The following is a 20464-nucleotide window of genomic DNA, read 5'->3' on the forward strand; positions in this document are numbered from 1 at the left end:
AATAATAGTTTTCTCTTGTGTGGTAGGCAGAATAATGGTCCCTTAAAGATGTCTACCTTCTAATTTCCAGAATTTGTGAATATGTTATCTTACATGGCATAGGGTGAATTAAGGTTGTAGATGGAATTAAAGTTGCTAATCAACTGACCTTAAGATAAGGAGATTATCCTGGACTATCCATCTGGGTCCAATGTAATCACAAGAGTTTTTTAAAGTGGGAGAAGGAAGTAGAAGAGGCCAGAGTGTCATCATGTGAAAAAGACTACACCCAACCATGGTTGACTTTAAAGATAGAGGAAGGGGACCATAAGCCATAAGGCAAGGAATGGAAAAGGGAAGGAAAGCCCACAGAAAGGAACACAGCTCTGCCAATTCCTTGGTTTTAGCCTGGTGAGACCTGTGTTCGACTTCTGATGTACAGAGCTGTAAGACAATAAATTTGCCTTACAACAACAAATGTGTCGTAATTTGTCACAGCAGCGAAAGAAAACCCATGTTCCCTCTCAACTCCTCATCAGTGTGAATACATGGATTCTTTTATAAGTACATTATAATCTATCTCTGTCACTATTCATTTTTATGTTCAAATTGTCTTAAACTTGGCCCTCGAGAGCCTTTTTAAGCTCTTAGTGACATGTCCCTAATCAGTTTTTGGTATTTCCCTTTTTTGACATTGGAAGATATTCTAAGACTGTCATGTTATTCTCACATGATTCTGCAGTGCTTCTTATAATGATACTGCAAAGACAAAGTAATAGTGATTGATCATTGGGGTAACACTGTTACTTGACTTTGAAAGTTTGCCACAAGAATGAAAAGAACAAAGCAATTGACATTTTGAATGTTAATCCTCCTGTGTCTGCTTTGCATGGTGTTCCTGCCAGTGCTGAGTAAGTAGCAGCAGAGATTTATGAATATCTTCACATAAACTTGAAAAAGAAATTTTTGTCTTTGACTGTAGAGGCTGAATATTGTTCTAGAGTCTGTCCATGAGTGTCTGTATCATTCAGAATTGTTCAATTCAGAATCGTTCAATATGAGGTCCTCTAAAAAAATTCTTCTGCAGAATTCTTAGCTAACTTTTTCAGTTAGTAGTGGTGCATAGAAAGAGATCGAATTCAGTGGTCCAGAGTAAATTATATTGAAATCTCACATGGTTTCAGACTTTCCTCTCCCATAGTGGTCACAAGCACAAATGCTTACTTGGCCCTGGCAGGAAATGTGATTGAGTGAAGCAGGCCAGGTCCTGTGCTGAACTGAAGAGTATGGCCTGACCCGAATGGGGCAGTTGCAGTTCTCCAGCTGATTCTTGCCATTGGAGAGAAGAAAGCCCAGGTTTCCAGGTTTTTTAAGAGAAGCCTAGAAATCTAGAGTTTTATATGAATTCTTTCCATTTCAGAAGCTAAGCAATGAATTCAATTTTGTTTTTAGAGCACCATGAGAAACAAACCAACCATGTCTACAGGCTGGATTTCATCCTTGGGCTACCAGTTTCTAACCTCTGGTCTAAGATGTGCTGGTAATCAGCATTATAGGATACAGAGGGCTATCTAGAGCAGGGGTTTTTAACCTTTTTGGTACAATAGATCCCTTTGGCAGTCTGGAGAAGCCTATGGGCCTCTTCGCAGAAGAATATTTTAAAATAGATTTTTAAAAAGTAAATAATTACAAAGGAAATACATTGTATTGACATACAGTAATGAAAGTATTTTTTAAGAAATTGTGACATGTGCTTTTTTATTAGTGTATTAAGTAATACAATCTAGTGAAGGTCTATTAACTACTATAATTTTTAAATACTATGAGAATAAGTGATATTTTGAGATAATTATAACTGTAAAATAATATTAAAATATCTGATGTCTGTCTGTTGGTGGCAGGGTCACAGATAATGTTAATACTGCCGTTTTGTTGCTTAAAATCCTAATTGAAGCCATTGTTAAATTTCATCTAGAAACTAGTGAAAACCAAGGTGCGATTTTTTTCCCCCATCCATGTCTAATGACCTCCAATGAGTCTCATTTTAAGAACTCATGGTCCAAAATATGCTCAACTTATTTGTAATCATTTTAATGGTAGCATATAATGTTATTGAGTATAATTAAGCCACCATGTTACAGTTTATTTTTGTTTTTACAATGAACTTTCTAGTTACTGAACTTGATTCTGGTTTTCTTTAGAACGTTATCATTTGTCTTATAAGATTGTACGAACGGACAGTCGCCTAGTACGCAGCATTCTGACAGCCCATGGATTTCATGAAGTAAGTTTATTTTTACTACCTCACCTGATCTGCTCATAAGCTGAAAATCCTAGCCACCTAACTGACTTTACCAGCTAACAGGGCCGGCTCTAGGAAGTACATGGGACCAATGCTTAGTGATGATCCATAACTCAGATTGAATTTCAGAGTGGCTTTACCAGTTTCTGCTTGCGATACATGGAAAATGTTTCCAGATGATTTCAGAAAAATTTTTTTTCTTGCTTGTTCTTGGGCTTGGGCTAGGGGCACAGTTGCCCATAAGGAATTGTCTGATACCCAGTTAAGGTTGTTTGATTGCAGGCAACTGAAATGGACTTTGTTTAACTTGAAACGGCGGGTGGATCATGAGATCAGGAGATCGAGACCATCCTGGCCAATATGGTGAAACCCTGTCTCTACTAAAAATACAAAAATTAGCTGGGCGTGGTGACGTGCACCTGTAGTCAGCTACTCAGGAGCCTGAGGCAGGAGAATCGCTTGAACTTGGGAGGTGGAGGTTACAGTGAGCTGAGATCACGCCACTGCACTCCAGCCTGGGTGACAGAGTGAGACTCTGCCTCAAAAAACAAACAAACAAACAAACAAACAAAAAAAACCAAAAGGGATTTTTCAGAATGGTGTGCAGAGGGGACCAGCAGAATCAGAGAAAAAGCTGAAAAGGCAGGCATTTGGAAGGAGAGAGACCAGGACAGCCCCAGGGATCTAGGAACAGGAATCTTGAGGATCATCTTCTCGAGGCACTGCCATGGACATGGCTGGACTCCATTCATTGTCCTTTTGCCTTTCCTTGCTCAAAAATCATGTTCTGGAGATAGAATGATTGGCCTAGCTTGGCTTTGGATCCACTCGTTGCGGGAGGGGATGGGTGGGTGATTGGCAGATTCTTGAAAATCAGGGAGTAAGTCATTCTCCAAAGAAAGTTGGAAGATTGGAATGTTAACATCGAAAAGGACAGGCAAAAAGGCTGAACAGACTTCCACCACAGGTACTTTGTGACAATTGATAAAAGTCTGGTTCCTTGCTTGAGGTTTGTAAGAGATATTTTGAGGAAGTTCTTTTTTAAAAATTTTTTTATTTTTAGAGACGGAGTCTCACTGAGTTACCTAGGCAGGGGAACAGTGGCATAATCGTAGCTCACTGTAGCCTTGAACTCCTGGGCTCAAGTGATTCTCCTGCCTCAGCCTCCCAAGTAGTTGGTACTACAGGTGCATGGCACCACTCCTGGCTAATTTTAAAAAATTTTTATTTTGTAGACACAGGGTCTTACTGTGTTGCTAGGCTAGTCTCAAACTCCTGAGCTCACGCGATCCTCCCACCTCGGCCTCCCAAAGTGCTGAGATTACAGGCATGAGCCACCGCACTTGGCCATGAGGGAAGTTCTGATACCAGTTTGTATCCTGTCTTGTTGCTGTTTTATTTCTGGCACTTAACATGGTGCCTCATTGTTGAATTAATGGACAAAAGAATTTTAATGGATGAATGAGTGAATTCTAAGTTGGTGTACTCCTATAAGGTTTATCTCTGATCAGCACTTCATACTCAGTATCTGCAAGGATAAGGACAGCCTGAGAAAGAAATACAAGAATATTAAGAGACATCATGGACTTCTATAGAAGGGTTAATTTATTTTGGTTTCTGCATCTGGGATTTGCCCAACCCTCCTATTCTTTAAACTTGTTCTACGATGCACTGCTTTTGTCTCACTAGGCTCATGTACTAATTGGGCCACCCCCATGAGTACACTATGGATGAAAAAATCACTGTGGCTTTTTCTGCCATTGCTTTTCCTGGAGAAGGGGTATCTCTGATGTTTTTTTGCCTGTTGTCTTTCTGTCTGCCCTCAGGTTCACCCAAGCAGCACTGACTATAACCTAATGTGGACAGGATCCCACCTGAAGCCCTTCTTACTGCGCAGCCTCTCTGAAGCACAAAAAGTTAATCACTTTCCCAGGTAATACTCTTTGTAGCTGCTTTGCTTCATTTAAAGGTACGTGATGTTGGGGCATGTAGCCAGCAGAGGTAATTAATGTCCTTAAAGAAGAGGGAGAAGAAAATAAAGTAGAAGAAGACTTTTTTTTTTTTTGAGACGAGTATCGCTCTGTCACCCAGGCTGGAGTGCAGTGGCATGATCTTGGCTCACTGCAACCTCTGCCTCCTGAGTTCAAGCAATTCTCCTGCCTCAGCCTCCCCAGTAGCTGGGATTACAAGCTTGCGCCACCATGCCTGGCTAATTGTTGTATTTTTGGGAGAGACAAGGTTTCACCACGTTGGCCAGGCTGGTCTCAAACTCCTGACCTCAAATGATCTGCCCGCCTTGGCCTCCCAAAGTGCTAGGATTACAGGCATGAGCCACCATGCCCAGCCAGAAGAAATTTTTCTGGTACAGAACAGTACTCTGCAAATCAAACTGTTGTGTTCATATCCCTGAGCATGCGTGAACACTTTCTAAGGGCTATATAGACATGGATGGTTTTAAAGGAGATAGTTTCTGATTCTCTTTCCTAAAATTGAGCTGCTTGGGAGTACCTCATGATGGTGGGTTTGCCTTTCTTACTTCTCCTTCACAGTTACTGTTTTTTCACTTTTATTAAAGAATGGCTCACCTAGAATCTTAGTCTGGTATGTTGTCCGTAGGTGTAGAAATTTTCAGGGTTCCAAAGAAAGGTAGAAAAAAATTCGTGTCTAATTGAATTCTAGTAGTAGCATAACAAATCCTTTTTGCATGATGGTAGTTTCTATTTCTTTGTTTTTAAAATAATTGAGGGATGATATAATCTAGCTATTAGCTGATAGATCATTAAACATAATTTTAATGACTGATCATTTTGTGATTTTTGATGTATAATTAGGAAGGAGTTCACAGAATTGAGTGTCATTGGTGTTTGGATGAATTGTATACTACAATACTTGGAATGATAATCAGTTATGTATATATAAACAGTTATAGCCTTATGATCACAGGGAATTAAAAATATTATATTTCAATTCCTATGTGTAATTTTGCTCTAGAGAAGGTATGATATGATGTAAAAGACAAGTATTAAATATGTTAGGGTAACCTGTTGTTTGTGGGAAATGAAATGGAAGAATTAAAAACAAGAGTGACTGAGGGATAGTGTCTGTGTGGCGGTCTAAGGGAGGCTTTTCTGGTATGCTGGGAATGTTCTATACACAACCTGAGTGGTGGTTACACAGGTGTGTTCACTTTGTCAACATTCATTATGCCCTGCCTTGTACTTTGTATACTTTTCTGTACATATGTTAACTTCATTAAAAAGCATATTTTAAAAAGTGAAAATTTTACTGACAGAAAGCTTTTCCTTTAATGACATTTAAAAAATGAGGTATTGAATCTTTATGTTATTTAGGTTCCCTTCAGTATACTTAAAAGTGTGGTGTTGGCTGGGTGCAGCGGCTCGTGTCTGTGATCCCAGCACTTTGGGAGGCCGAGGCAGGCAGGTCGCTTGAGCCCAAGGAGTTGGAGACCAGCGTGGGCAACATGGCAAAACCGTGGCTCTACAAAAAAAAAAAAAATTTAGCTGGGCATGGTGGCATGTGCCTAGCAACTTGGGATGCTGAGGTGGGAGGATCACCTGAGTTTGGGGTGGTCAGGGCTTCAGTGAGCTATGATTGTGTCACTGCACTCCAGCCTGGGCAACACAGAGAGACCCTGTCTCAAAAAAAAAAAAAAAAACAAGAAAAAGAAAAAAAAAGATTGGTGTTATAATTTTGTCTTAAGGTAATATTTATCATTCATCAGGTTCTTTGGAACAATTTAAATTTATGATGAAAAATCTTACATGTCAGCTTAAACATGCAAGAGGATGTATAGTTTCCCCAAATTCTAGGATGTACCAAGCAAAGAAGTTTGAAAACCACTGATGTGGGGCATCTGTGGGAGAATGCATTCTTTTCCTTACCCTCTGGTTCAGTGTTTCTAATTCCCTAATGATAAGAATTACCTAGGGTACTTTTGCAAAATATGCATTCTCAGGTCCCATTGCAGATTCATAGAATTTACCATCTCCAGAGAAGGTGCATATTTAAGCACTTTCTAGGTACCTTACCTTTCCAGGTAAATATGTACCTGGAAAGCTATATATTTAAAAAACATTGAGGTAATTTGTAACAGGGAAGTTAGGAAATTACTGTTGTAGATTAAATCAGCAGTTAGCATGGGTCCTGGACTGTCTGTATCAGAATCTTCTGGGGTGTTTGTTTAAAATGCAGAATCCTGGGCTTCATCCCAGAATTTTGAGAGGTGAGACCTGGGTCTCACATGCATTTTTTAGGAAGTTCTCTAGGTGATTCTTATTATGTACACTAAAAATTGAGTACCTCTGCTCTGGATTTCAGAAGAGGGCCATAGATAAGAAAGAAATGTTTGTGGTACCTAGATTTAACAAAGCAGTTTTTGAAATCATAGAAAGGAATTTGAACTGTGGAACAGGTTGAATAAGTTTTTAATGATTACTACAAAGGTTCTTAGTTGATTTTGAAGGAGTGAAACAAATCATAGACCAGTGAGTCCAGTCGAGGCTAACCAAAGTGCCTTTTTGAAGTACTATACACAAGAATGTACCCCTGATATAATAGTAATTACTGCCTTGGTTTTAAGGCACTAATTTTCCTGATTTTCTTTATAACTTTGCCTCTTCTATATCCATCACTCAATGATGTAGTTAAGTTCTCAACAGGTTCCTAACCTGGGTCTTTACTGTAATAGGATCATTATACTCTAAAGTTAAGGCTTGTCTTGCGTCCCATCCAGGAGGGTCATTTCAGGCCTGTGGTGCTAGTGATGATATGAGTTCCACATAGTTACATGAGAGGTTGGACAGTTATTGCTATGGCAATAGATTTATCAATATGAATTAGATAACCATGTGTTTGATTTTCCTGGACAGTCTTTTTAAAAAAATATGCTAAATGCTTTTCCCCCTAAGAACAAATTAAGAAAACATCTCAGAAATTCTGATGTTTTAGTAGTTAATCTTTCTCAATTTACATTCTACTTAGAATTAACTCAGAATTTTTTTTGCCATGTTGTGTTTCTCAGAAGGTCACATCTGTAGATACCTGTGGTATAAAAACTTCCAGAATGCTTTGGTCTGGGAGCTTGCTTTTAGTTGGAGTACTGGTGTTTTTTTCACTATCTGATTAATCCAAATGTTTTTATACTATTAGAGAATCATGATTCCATTAAAGTAAAGCACACAGGGTTCCTAAAATATTTTATAATGATTTGTAATTGTGAATAGTACAGACTTTGTTGAAGCTTTTGGAGCTAGAATTTCTTTCACAGGTTCGTTTTTTATAACCTGAAATTTTGGGTATATTTATCAATAGTCAAACTTTTTTTGTGTTGTTTACTTATATTTGAAATCTGTTTTAGAATAGATTTTTATACTTGTGAATCAATTTTTAAAAACCCATTTGAAATAAGGGTCATAGACCTAAAAATAAAACATAAACTGTAAAACTTATAGAAGAAAACAGAGTAGAGAAGACCTTTGCAACCTTGTGTTAGACAAAGGATTCCTAGATACAGCAATAGAAGCACAGTCATAAAAGGAAAAAATTGATAAATTTGACTTTTTAAAAATTAAAAATATCTGCTGTTTGAAAGACACTGTTAAGAAAATGAAAAAACAAGCTATGGACTGGAGAAAATATTTGCAGAACATGTAACTGATAAAGAATTTGTGTCCAGAATATATAACAAACTCTTAAAACTCAATCATAAGGAAACAAACAAGTTTATTTTTCAAAATGGGTAAAATATCTGAATGGATGCCTCACCAAAGAAGATACAGGGATGGCAAATAAAAGATGCTTATGAAAAATGCTCAGTGGCATTAGTAATTAATGGAATACAAATTAAAACTATACGAAGTATCAATATATCCATTAGAATGGCTAAAAACAAAAAACCAGAAGACACTGAGTGTGGGCCAGGATGCATGGCAACTGGAACACTTTTGCTGGCGGGAATGCACAGTGGTATAGCCACTCTGGATAACTGTGATCTTGTGAAATATGTAGTTAGTCTTCCTCGTGTTTCCTGACATATAACTCCTTGACTCCTTGGAATCTCCAGAGTGAGAAGTGTCCTTTTATATACTAATGACTTAACTGGTGCCTGGCTGTCCCTAGGTAGCTTCAGGATGGGAACTGGTTACAAGAAAAGACCAAGGTGTGATTAGAGGTTTAGGACTTCCAGCCCACACCTCAGCCTCCAGGAAGGAAGGAGGGGCTGAAAGCTAAATTAGTCACCAGTGTCCAATCAATTATGCTTGTGTAATGAAGCTTTCGTAAAACCCCCAAAGGACTGGGTTTGGAGAGCTTCTGGGTAACAGAACACATGGAGATTCTTGGCCAGTAGTGTGCCCGGAGAGCACATAGAGGTTCTGTGCCTCTTTTCTCATACCTCACCCTGTGCATCTCTTCCTCTATATCCTTTGTAATATCCCTTTTAATAAACCAGTAAACATAAGTGTTGCTCTCAGTTCTGTGAGCTGCTCTAACAAATTAATTGAACCCAAAGAGGGAGTTGTAGGGACCCCTATTTATAGCCAGGTGGTTAGAAGCACAGGTAAAACAACTTGGGGCTTGCTATTGGCATTGGAAGTGGGAGGCAGTTTTGTGGGGCTGAGCCTTTAACTTGTGGGAACTGACACTATCTCCAGGTAGGTAGGGTCAAAATTGAGTTGAATTAGAAGACACTCACTGCAAGATTGCTTGCTTTGTGTGTGGGGAAACCCCCCACACATTTGGTGTCTACAGTGTTGAGTCATTATGTTGAATTGAGATTACAGAGTAGGAAAAACACTTTGGTTTTTCCTCAGTATCTCAGAATATAGCAGGAGAAACGGAGCTTGTTTTTCCAATATCCTCAGAATCACATTTGGCAGTTTATTATAAAGTTTAACATATACTTATGTGGTGATTGTAAAATGTGTCCATAAAGTCTTTGACATTGCTTTCAAAAGGTTGAGCTTAATTTTTCTGTTCTTGAGTGTTGACTAGATTTAGTGACTTGCCTCTAACTAGTGGAATATGACAGAAGTGACTGTCGCTTCTGAGACTAGATTGTAAAAGACATTACAGCTTCTTGCTCACTTTCTTGGATCACTTGATTTGGGAGAAACCAGTTATCACATCTTGAAGGCACTTGGCCTTATGAAAAGGTTCATGTGGGGAGGAACTGAGGCCTCCTGCAAGCAGGCAGCCCCATATGAGTGATGAGCCATCTGGAAGTTGGGTTTTCCATCTGCTCTTGAGCCTGATGACTGCAGTGCTGGCCAGTATCTTGACTGTAACCTCATAAAGGACCTTGGGACAGAACTATGTAGCCGTCTCACTCCCACATTCCTGGCCCCAGAAACTATGAGGTCATAAATATTTAACGTGATTAAATTTTAAGCTGCTGTATTTTAAGGTAATTTGTTGTACAACAATAAATAACTAAAACAACTTACTGAACAACGAAGTGGTCCCACTTCTAAAGAAATAAAAACTTACGTTTACAGTAAAACTTACAAAAACGTACATTCATATAAAAATCCATATGGGAATGCTTTATAGCAACTTTGTTCGTAATCTCCAAAAACTAAACAGCCCAAATGCCTTCAACTGGTGAATGGATAACTGTGGTACATCTATACAGTGGATTACTACTGAGCAAGAAAAGGGACAGAATACTGATACGTACAACAACAACGATAAATTTCAAATGGCTTGTGCTCTGTGAAAGAAGCTAGTCTCAAAAGGATACACACTGTCCGATTCCACTTATTTGACTTTCTGGAAAAGGCAAAATTATAAGGACAGAAAACAAATGAATGTTTTCCCAGGGGCTGGAGGTGATTGGGAGGGTCCACTACAGGGGGACTTGAGGTAACTTTTTGGGATGTTGAAACTGTTGTTTATCTTGATTGTGGTGGTGATTACATAATTGTATGTGTTTGTCCAAACTCATAGAATTACACGTTAAAAAGGGCAAACTTTATGGTATGGAGATTTTATCTTAATGAAAAAATCTGACCAAAAAACCCATTTGATAAAAATGATTAATAAGCCTTTGGATTAACAGTGATATGTTTAGGATATAATACTGTCTTCACTAACTGGTCTAAGACTGTGAACTCTAACTCTTTAGAGTGTGCACAGGAAAATTCTGAGTCATGGTTTACTGAATGGAATTACTTATTTGATTTTTTAGGTCTTATGAACTTACCCGGAAGGACCGACTGTACAAAAACATTATTCGAATGCAGCATACACATGGATTCAAGGCTTTTCACATCCTCCCCCAGACCTTCCTCCTGCCAGCTGAGTACGCGGAATTTTGTAGTAAGTGCTTGACAGAGAATGCCCCAGTCCCCAGCAACTGAACCTGGGGAATATTTACCCCAAAAGCCGCCTCAAGGTGTCAACCAATCAGGGCTTTCCAAATCCTTAGACAACTGTGACTCTTTAGTAAAACAGTTGCAGAGGTAACTTTAAAAACTATTTTTATTCTGATGTGCTCGGTAAACTTGTCAGTATTATTTATGTAAGGACACGTTGGCATCATATAAGCATGCCCCTTACGTATTTTTGCTTGATGTCCCTTCTCTCTATTGATGACTTAGTGCCTATGTAAGGATTTTTTTTGGTTTTTTTTAGAGAGACAGAGTCTCCCTCTGTAGCCCAGGACCGCAGTGGCATGATCACGGCTTACTGCACTCTTTGCTTCCTGGGCTCAAGTGATCCTTCCTCCTCAGCCTCCCAAGTAGCTGGGAATACAGGCGTGCACCACCAGGCTCAGCTAATTTTTAAATTTTTTGTAGAGATGGGATCTCGCTCTGTTACCCAGGCTGGTCTTGAACACCTGGGCTCAAAGAATCCTCCCCTCTCGGCTTCACAAAACTCTGAGATGACAGGCATGATCCACCACACCTGGCCTGTGAGGATACTTTATATTCCTGCATATGAATTATACATGCTTCCTTTTCAGTATCCCTTTTTCCCTTGCCATTTAAGAAACGTTCTTTCAGCCTCGATTTCTAGTCTTGTGTAATTTATGTTCTTTGGGAGTAGAGATATCACATATCTTTGGATGTTAGGGTTTGGAGCTACAAGTTAGTCACATTCTCTCCCCTTTGAGTTCAGACTAATAAAAAAAAATACACATGGGAGCCAAATAGGCATCTAAGTGTCAGCTGTATGGCTGGTAAAGTGATACAGAAACACATGGCCTGGATCCAGATCTAAAGTGGGCTTCTTATTTCTTTTGCATCATTGTGAACTTACCCACCCAGGCCAGGCAGAGGCACTGCGCTGGTTTCAGGCTTTCCTCCACAGGGGCAGAGCCTGACTCACTAAGCTTAGTGCACGAAAGAGACATGAGTACAGATGAGATGTGAGGCAGGTCTCTTGTGAAAGTCCAAATTACAGTGGTAATAACTAATACTTACTGAATGTTTCCTTTCTGGTAGGCACTCTTTTAAGTGGCACCTCTACTGTGGTAGTATTATAGATGAGGCGACTAAGGTGCAGTTTGGTTAAGAAACTTTCCATGAGTTATGCAGTTTGCAAATGGTAGAGTTAGGGTTCAAACTGGCAGTTTGGCTTCAGAGGCCATGCTCTTCATCTTTTTGCTTCATTGCTAATGGCACTGGGCAGCGTGCATGCAGTGACCATTCCCCAGTAGCACCAGTGTGAGAGAAGTCACTTCTCCCATGAGGAACATCAGGTGAGACGCACAGAGAGGACAGTTTTCCTCCCAAGAAGTCCAAGAAAGAGACTATTTCTGTTTTATGGATAGACGAAGTAGCATGGGGAAAAGAGAGAGTTATCTCTAGACCTCCTGACTTTTGATTCTTTTAACCTGTTAGGCTTGCCAGTCTCTCTGGGTCACCGAGTGAATTGTTCCATATTTTGGCAGAGGAGACCAGCAGTTCATCAGGAACGCCTGCTTCACCATTTATCTAATAGCATTTGTTGCTCTGGCTGGGGCCATTGGTTGGCAATTCATTGTCTGCCCACAGATGGCTCTGCAGTGGGTCACATGGAGCTCTAATTAAATGAATGAACTTCAAGCTTCAGTGCACTCAAAGCTGCAAATTTGTAGTTAAGGAAATTTTTGCTATGTGACTTTAGCCAAGTTACTCCAACTTCTGTGCCTTAATGTCTGCATCTATAAAATGGGAGTATTGCTGGTGCTGACCTTATAATGTTGTCAAGATATTTAAGTAGGTTAATATGTGGAAAGCACTTGGGATGGTGCCTGATAGGGGTGGCTTGATAAATGTTTAATACTATTTCCTATTTCAGGCTATGTTTGTATTATTAGTAGTAGTTATGTTTACTAACTATATTAATACTATGTTTTTACTATGTTTTACTATTTTACTTTTAGTATGTTATGTTTAACTACTAACTAAAGTTGTAGTTATGTTGTTAATAACTACTATTAATTAGTATTAGTTAAAATAATACTAATTAATAGTATTATGTTCTGGCCCTCTAGTGCTTGAGTGTGGGCAGTAGGAAGTTTTTTTGGAAGGAAAGGGACACCATAAACAGACTGGCCTTTAGAAAAGTAACTATGTGAAATGAGTTGGCAGAAGCAGAGAGAAGAAAATGGTGATCTCTTTGAAGGTTACTGCAGTGATGTGGATAAAATGGATAGGTATGAGTAGAAAGAGTGCGAGAACAAACAGTACTGCCTGTGTATGGGAAGTGAGGCAGGGGTCAAAGAGGCATCCTAAGGTTTGAGTATGAGAAGCTAGGAAGACCATTGGGTTTTTTACCAGGGAATGTAACCAGGAAGGCAAAGGAGGAGCTGTTAAAGGGGAAGAGGAATGTTACGTTTTGGACAAGGGATGGATTTGGATTTCGATGGGGCATCCAGGTAGTGTGTTTTGTAGGCAGTTGTAAGAGCAGCTTTGAGTTCTGGCCAGAGATGTAGTTTCTGGAAGCTACAGGTATGGAGATGGATGTGATTACTAAGGGAGAGAAAAAAAGAAGCAGCACCACAGAGAATCAGAGAGGAAAGGGAGATTGAAGAGGAACAAGGGACTGAAGTCTCAGAGGAGGCAGGAGAGGGTTAAATCAAGAACCCAAGTAGAAGGGTGAGCATTAGAAAGAGAAGTGGGCATGTGTCTCCTGAAAGAGGAGAAGGAATAAGACTAAGTTGATGACCCAGATAACATTTTAGATGGAGAGGAAAGCAGGTAAATAGGTTTGTTACAAATTCCTAGCCTTCTTGGTGAACAGGTTGATGAGGTCTTGTGCCAGGATTGAGGGGCCTAGGAATGGGTGGGTGTCTAAAAAGGCAGAAAGCGGTTGAAATAGCCTCTGCAGGGCCTTTGAAAGAGAACTGATAAGGATTGGACATGAGGATTGCCTAAAAACACTAGAGACAACAGCCAAGGTGGTCTCATGAATTTATAGCTTTTTGTTCTAATAAGAGAAAACCTGTAAAGATATAGCCTAGAGACCAATCACTGTCTCCAGAGATGTGAAAGCCTGGGTACTCCCCAAACTATTCTCAGTAACTTGAGTGTAGGGGTTGGAATACATGGTACACTGGTCTATCTAGGCTCCTGGTGCCATCACTGCCAGTTACAGTATTTAGTAGAATAGAATTAGAGGTCTGTGACCCTGAAGACGCTGACTAAAGCTCTTTTGCCAACTCTAGCCATTCCCCTCAAGGGGACAGCTTTCTAAGCAGAAGGAAGAAAGAAGCAACAAAGAAGAAGATGGGGTGATACCAGTATCATAAAAGCAAAACTTTCCCCAGAATTGGGCTCTATGGCCATCTCTAGTTGTAAGAGAGACTGAGAAATGATTCTAACATGTGAATTTCCATGTCCACCAACTAATTACAGATGACTAGATTTCAAAGCAATGGGTAAATATGTAGAATTACAATTTTAGCGTTATAAGAGATCTTAGCAAATCAGGCTAAATTTTTAAAATCTCATTTTAAAGGTAAGACTAGATGATTTAAGCACATTACCTCTAGAGTCATATACTTGAAAAGCCAGAATTGCAACTCAGATCTTTCTACTCCAGGTTCATTGCTGTTTCTGTTAGACCAAGCCTGCTGCCACTGTAGGAACTGGAAAGCACTTGAAAGAACTGGGGAACCTGTTTAGTACATCTTCATCCTGAAGCAGAGGCTCCTGAGCAAGTCTGCCTGGCCTTTGCCTCTGATTTTTCTTGCTTCCTACCCACATATTTAGAACCTGTAAGAGAGAACAATCCTTGTTCTGAAAATATCACAAGTCAAGGAGAAAAGACTAGCCTGAAAGACAAGTCTTTGATATTTACTATTTCAAGAACATTTAGGATTTCAGTCATAGTGAAGCACCAGAAGAAGCATTAACTTATTTTTTTGGGGGGACAGAGTCTCGCTGTGTTGCCCAGGCTGGACTGCAATGGCTTGATCTCAGCTCACTGCAACCTCTGCTTCCTGGGTTCAAACAATTCTTCTGGTTCAACCTCCTGAGTAGCTGGGATAACAGACGTGCACCACCACACCTGGCTAATTTTTGTATTTTTAGTAGAGACGGGGTTTTACCATGTTGGCCAGACTGGTTTCAAACTCCTGACCTCAGGTGATCCACCCGCCTGGGCCTCCCAAAGTGCTGGGATTACAGGCGTGAGCCACCGCACCCAGCCAGAAGCATTAACTTCTGATAAGCCTAGTTCACAAAGTAGAGGGTACTGTCTCCAGACAGCTTTGACCCCTTCCCTTCGCTTCCCTGCCCTGCCCTGCCCTGCCTTGCCCTACCCTGCCCTACCTTCCCTTCCCCTCTCCTTCCGTCCCCTCCCCTCCCCACCTTCCGTCCCCTCCCCTCCCCACCTTCCGTCCCCTTCCTCCCCAGCTTCTTGTTCTCTCACCCAGGCTGTAGTGCAGTCATAGCTCACTGTCTCCTCAAATTCCTGGGCTCAAGTAATCTGCCCACCTCAGCCTTAGAAGTAGCTGGGAACGCAGCCATGCACCACCATGCCTGGCTAATTTTTTTATTTTCCGTAGAAACAGTCCTGCTATGTTGGCCAGCCTGGTCTCGAACTCCTGGCCTCAAGGGATCCTCCTGCCGCAGCCTCCTAAAGTGCTGGGATTACAGGTGTGAGTGAGCCTGTTAATAACTAGCCTGGTCGTTTTCTTAGACATTTCTATAGAACCTTGTACTTCCTTTTTATAACTCTCATTGTCTGTAATTGTTCAATGTCTGTTTTCTCGGCTAGTCTAATCTTCATGACAGTAAAGACTGTATTTTTTATCACTGTGCACCCCACACCTAGCAAACTGATAGACACAGATTAGATACTTAGAGGTTTGGAAACTGTTGTTTTTTTTTGTTTTGTTTTAATATTAATAGCTTCTTGCTCAGGCATTCTGTTCAGTCTGCTCAGTATCTGGGGAAAATGGCAAAGTGAAAAAAATGCATAAACTGAATACACATACATATATTCAGTGGCCTCACTTTATGGAAATTTATTTTTTTTGTCATATATAACTATAAATATGTCTTCTATAGCAGGACTTTAAAATTATATAAATTATACTTTTTGAAAGGTAATATATTCCCATGGTACAAAAGAAATTCCAAAACAATCATCAGTGAAAAGTCTCTTTTCTCCTCTTGTTCCTTAGTCATCCTGTTTTCCTCCCCAGAGATGATCAGTGTTACTAGTTTTTTACATACTCTCTAGAGATACTCTTTGCATTTACTAGCAAATAACTTATGTGTGTATATAAACAGATGGGCATATATAACATACATTGCCCTGCACTGTCTGTTTTTTTTATTTGACAGGCTATCTTCAAGATCATTCCATATCACTTCATTAATAACATTCTTATTTTGTGTGTCTGCTTAATATTCCATTGTGTAGATTCGATGTCTACAAACTATATCCCTTGAGTGAAATTGGTCTTCTGCCAGTTTCTGTGTGTCCCACAAGCTAAGGACCATTTTTAAATGGTTGGAAAGAAATCAAAAGAAGAATAAAATTTTGTGGTGTGTAGAAATCATATGAAATTCAGTGTTCATACATAAAATTTTATGTAAACACCACACCCCTTTGTTTACATATTGTTTGTGGCTACTTTCAAGCTGCAGCTGCAGAGTTAGATAACTGCCACAGAAACTGCATGGACTGCAAAGCCTAAAATATTTGTTCTCTGGCTTTTTACAAAAATAGTTTGCTGACCCTTCATACAGATGCATTGTAGTGTATTTAATTAATATTTTGCTGTTATAACACAGCATTGAAAATTTTATATATGCAGTATTTTACACATGTGTGAGTAGAACTAGAGGATATAGTTCTAGAAGTAGAATTGCTCACAGAGTTTTAAATTCTGTGCGGCACATTGAATTTTTTCTAATTCTGTTAATTCTGCATCAAGGGAAAAGGCAGAGGAAGATGGGGGAGAGTGAACAAAAGATCTCTTTCTTTCTTCCTGCTGAAATGGTTTGTGGCATTGACAAAGTCAAGTTTGTTTGGGAGGCCTTAAAGAGACTGGCTCATGTCAGAGGGAGAGGAAAGAAAAGGAGACAAGTAGTTGCTGGGAACTAGCAACAAGTCATCTGGGAAAAGGAGCTGAGCCTAGAGAGCTCCTTCTGAAGGCCTGCCTGGTATAGGCCCAAATGCAGTGTAGAGGGAAGTGTGCAAAACTTCAGGACTCCAGTGTCTGAAAGTCTTGTTCTGATATTAGAGCCCTAGAAAAGGACTTGCCTCTTAATAACTCTAATCAGAGGAGCAGAAACTATAGGGAACTTTCTTAGGTTTATACTGTTGTATTCTAGATAAACTGGTACTGATATCTTGGCGCACAGCAACCTAGGCAATTTGGAAAAAGGAAGTCTTTGTGAGATCTGCTCAGAAACATTTGCATTTGCTTGGTTTATTTCCCCACACTACCCTTTCTCTCCTCTTTCATTGTAGAAAAATACCAAAAAAAAAAAAAAAATTCTCTCAGTTTTTACCTTTCAGCCCATCTTGCTTTGAAACAGTAATGACTGCTGCCACCTGACGTATTTCATCAAAAGTGGAAGAGGCACAGTTGGGACCAGTGCTCCCTCTCCAGTCTGGGATGTGAGAATCAGCAGCACTGAGAGCTCTAGCCTGCTTCTCTCCCCTGACTTCTGACACTACCTAAGTGGAAGACAGAGCTGCTTCTCCTCAGACCACTTGCAAGCCTCTGGGAGGCTTAGTGTCAGTTGTCTGCTTTCTCTTTTCATGATCCAAAGGGATTTAAAGTATAAAGCTGAACCTGGGAAAGGAACAGGACACATCGTACCTTTTAATCGCTTGTAAATGATTGTCCTTCGTCTCCACTGGCACATTGCTTGATTTAAGGCGCTTTTTTTTTTTTTTATAAGCTTGGAGGAAATATTTAAGGAGAGTAGCTGTATTATAAGATCTAGATTTTGGCTTACATTGACACTGTTTGCCTGAGGTCCTCTATTTAACAGAGGTAGGAATTTCAAGGATTCATGATGGTTCTTTGTGACAATAATAGACTAACATCCAGATGTTTGCCTTCTTTTGTTTTCATCTTTTCATTCAAGAAAGAGGGGAGGCTGGGCATGGTGTCTTCTGCCTGTAATTCCAGCGCTTTGGGAGGCTAAGGTGGGAGAATCGCTTGAGGTCAGGATTTCAAGACCAGCCTGGGCAACATAGAGAACCCCCATCTCTACAAAAAGTTAAAAACAATCAGCTGGGCATGGTGGCCCATGCCTGTAGTCCCATTAACTCAGGAGGCCGAGGTGGGAGGACTGAGCCCCAGAGGTTGAGGCTGCAATAAGCTATGGAAGCACCACTGCACTCCAGCCTGGTCAACAGAGCAATACCCTGCTCTGTTTTTCTTTTCTTAAAAGAAAAAAAAAAGGAAAGAAAGAGGGGAAATGGTGGAAGAAATTATTATGGGAGTGGTTTTGCTGGCCTCTTTTCTCCTCCCTCCTTCCCTCCTTCTATTTTTATTTTTAAGGCAAGTCCAAAAATATAGGTAATTTTAGTTACTGCCCAACACGTAGAAATTTGTAAGATTTTTGGGTTCCCGGAGTAGATAACCCTTGTTGAAAGTTGATATAATAAACTCAAGTTCATTCTTTTTCTTTGTTTCCTCCGTTTTTTATCTCCCAATATTTTGAGCAGATTCATATTCAAAGGACCGGGGACCTTGGATAGTAAAACCAGTGGCATCTTCTAGGGGGCGGGGCGTCTACCTGATCAACAATGTAAGTATGCAGCAGATGGCAGACCTCTTTCCTCACTTGTTCTTTCCTCCTTCACCCTTTGTACTGGTTACTAATATAGTTCCATTTCATTAAGAGCGGGTGTGCTCTTCTTAAATCTGCATTCAGAAATGAGTTGAGGGTAGGTATGAGTTGTTTGCGTTACTGGCAGGAATCTTCTGCACCAGCAGTTACTCCAGAGGTACCTTTTCTGCTTTTAGCATATTGTGATGTTAATTCCTACACACCAACTATTAATTGGTAGCATATGTGTTTAGAGTCTGTTGTGAGCAGAACTGTGGGTTCTGTTCTCAAGGTTATCAAACAAGTGAACCTCAATTTGGTATGGCTTCTTCGCTACTGCTGCTGCTTCTCCTTTCTCCTCCTTTCTCCTCCTTGCTTCCCTCTTTCTGCTTTTCTTCCTCTCATTTCTCCTCTTCTTTTTTCAAAAGCTATCATTATCTTGATTCTTTGCAAAATTCTCATTAAAAGTTGTCTTACATAGAATACATATACATGGTAAATAAAATCCCTACTGGTCTCACTCCCTAGACATATAATAGTAGTTAGTAACTTTAGTTGATTTATGTTTCTTTCATTGACATTACATTGTATTTGTTAATTCCCAGTTTGGCATTTATTGCATTTACATCATGTCCCACCCTCCCTTGCACATTTGTTTGATTAGTTTTTATGTTTATGTTTTAAACATTTATAACAGAGTCTCTTCAGTAACTATGATTCAGTTTCTTTATTTTATCTGTAAGTTGAATAAAACATTTAAACTCAGTGGAAACAAACTGTTGAACTCTGGAAGGGGGAAATGTTAGGATGTTAGGATAGGTAGCTAGGCAGACATGAGCCGGGCATGAGAGGGCCCCCGCCACCACCAAGGAGTGTCAGGTTATCATCAGGTGATGGTCAGGCAGTTGTTAAACTGGTTTCTCTAAAATAATAATTGGTAGCAGCATATGCCAGGGAAAGGCAGGCTCCTAACAATAGAAAACACCTGAAGCTGGTGATTAGCCATTTCCCAATAAGATCTCAGGAGTTGGACGGGTAGGCTCAAGCATGTGCAGTTAGAAGCAAAATGATGGAGTTTAACTGGTATATGACCTTCCTCTAGGAACCCTCAACTGGTAAGGCAAAAACACTTCAAATGAGCACGTGCACAACTGCAGCCAACACACTGCCCATGAGGCCCCTCTCAAGTGCTGGCAGGCCACTGCACATGCAGACAGCTTACCCCATGGGAAAATCAAGGGAGGAGAGATACAAAACCCCAGAAGCATGCCAATGTATAAAACCCCAAGTCTAAGGTCAAACAGGCACTTGGATCTCTCAAGTTGTCTGCTTGGCCCTCTTCCACGTGTACTTTACTCCCTTTCATTCCTGCTCTAAAACTTTTTAATAAATGTTCACTCCTGCTCTAAAACTTGGTCTCTCACTGTGCCTTATGCCCTTCAGACAAATTCTTTCCTGCAAGGAGGCAATAAGTAGGTTGCTGCAGAGCCATATGGATTTGCTGCTGCTGACATATTTTGGGATTCTGAAATTTAACCAGTGTTTAGGCCTGGACCTGTTTTTTATTCTTCCTCCTGGACATTTGGTAGGCACTTTCAGTCTGGAAACTAGTGTTTTTCTTTAAGGAAAGCTATCTTATTTGTCTCTGCTTTTAGAACTCTTTTTTGAGACATTCTGGATCTTTCCTTCATGTTAACTTTTCTCTCATTTTTAATTATTTTCCCATCTTTATCTTCTAGATCACAGGTTGAAATTTATCCATTTTATTATTCATTTATCTACTGTATTTTTATATTGGATATCACAGGTTGATTTCCAGAAACTCATATTCTGATTTGCTTTATTTTTATTTACAAATAACAACCTTTTGTTGCATAATGGATGCAGTTTGCCTGCCTGTCCTTCTGAGGATACCAATGGAAATTTTTGAAAA

At 39.9% G+C, this 20464-nt stretch overlaps 1 protein-coding gene across 3 annotated transcripts in view; it reads left to right on the forward strand.

Annotated features, from left to right (window-relative positions):
• Nucleotides 1-20464, forward strand: part of TTLL5 (tubulin tyrosine ligase like 5) — a 292858-nt gene that overhangs the window by 18246 nt on the left and 254148 nt on the right. For all 3 annotated transcript variants that reach the window (XM_025392848.1, XM_025392849.1, XM_025392850.1), the window contains exons 4-7: nt 2181-2263; nt 4108-4214; nt 10488-10618; nt 18428-18510. In XM_025392848.1, coding sequence (XP_025248633.1) covers nt 2181-2263; nt 4108-4214; nt 10488-10618; nt 18428-18510 — 404 coding nt within the window. The remainder of the gene's footprint in view (nt 1-2180; nt 2264-4107; nt 4215-10487; nt 10619-18427; nt 18511-20464) is intronic.

Source organism: Theropithecus gelada, chromosome 7b, assembly GCF_003255815.1.
Source record: "Theropithecus gelada isolate Dixy chromosome 7b, Tgel_1.0, whole genome shotgun sequence".
Lineage (NCBI taxonomy): Eukaryota > Metazoa > Chordata > Mammalia > Primates > Cercopithecidae > Theropithecus > Theropithecus gelada.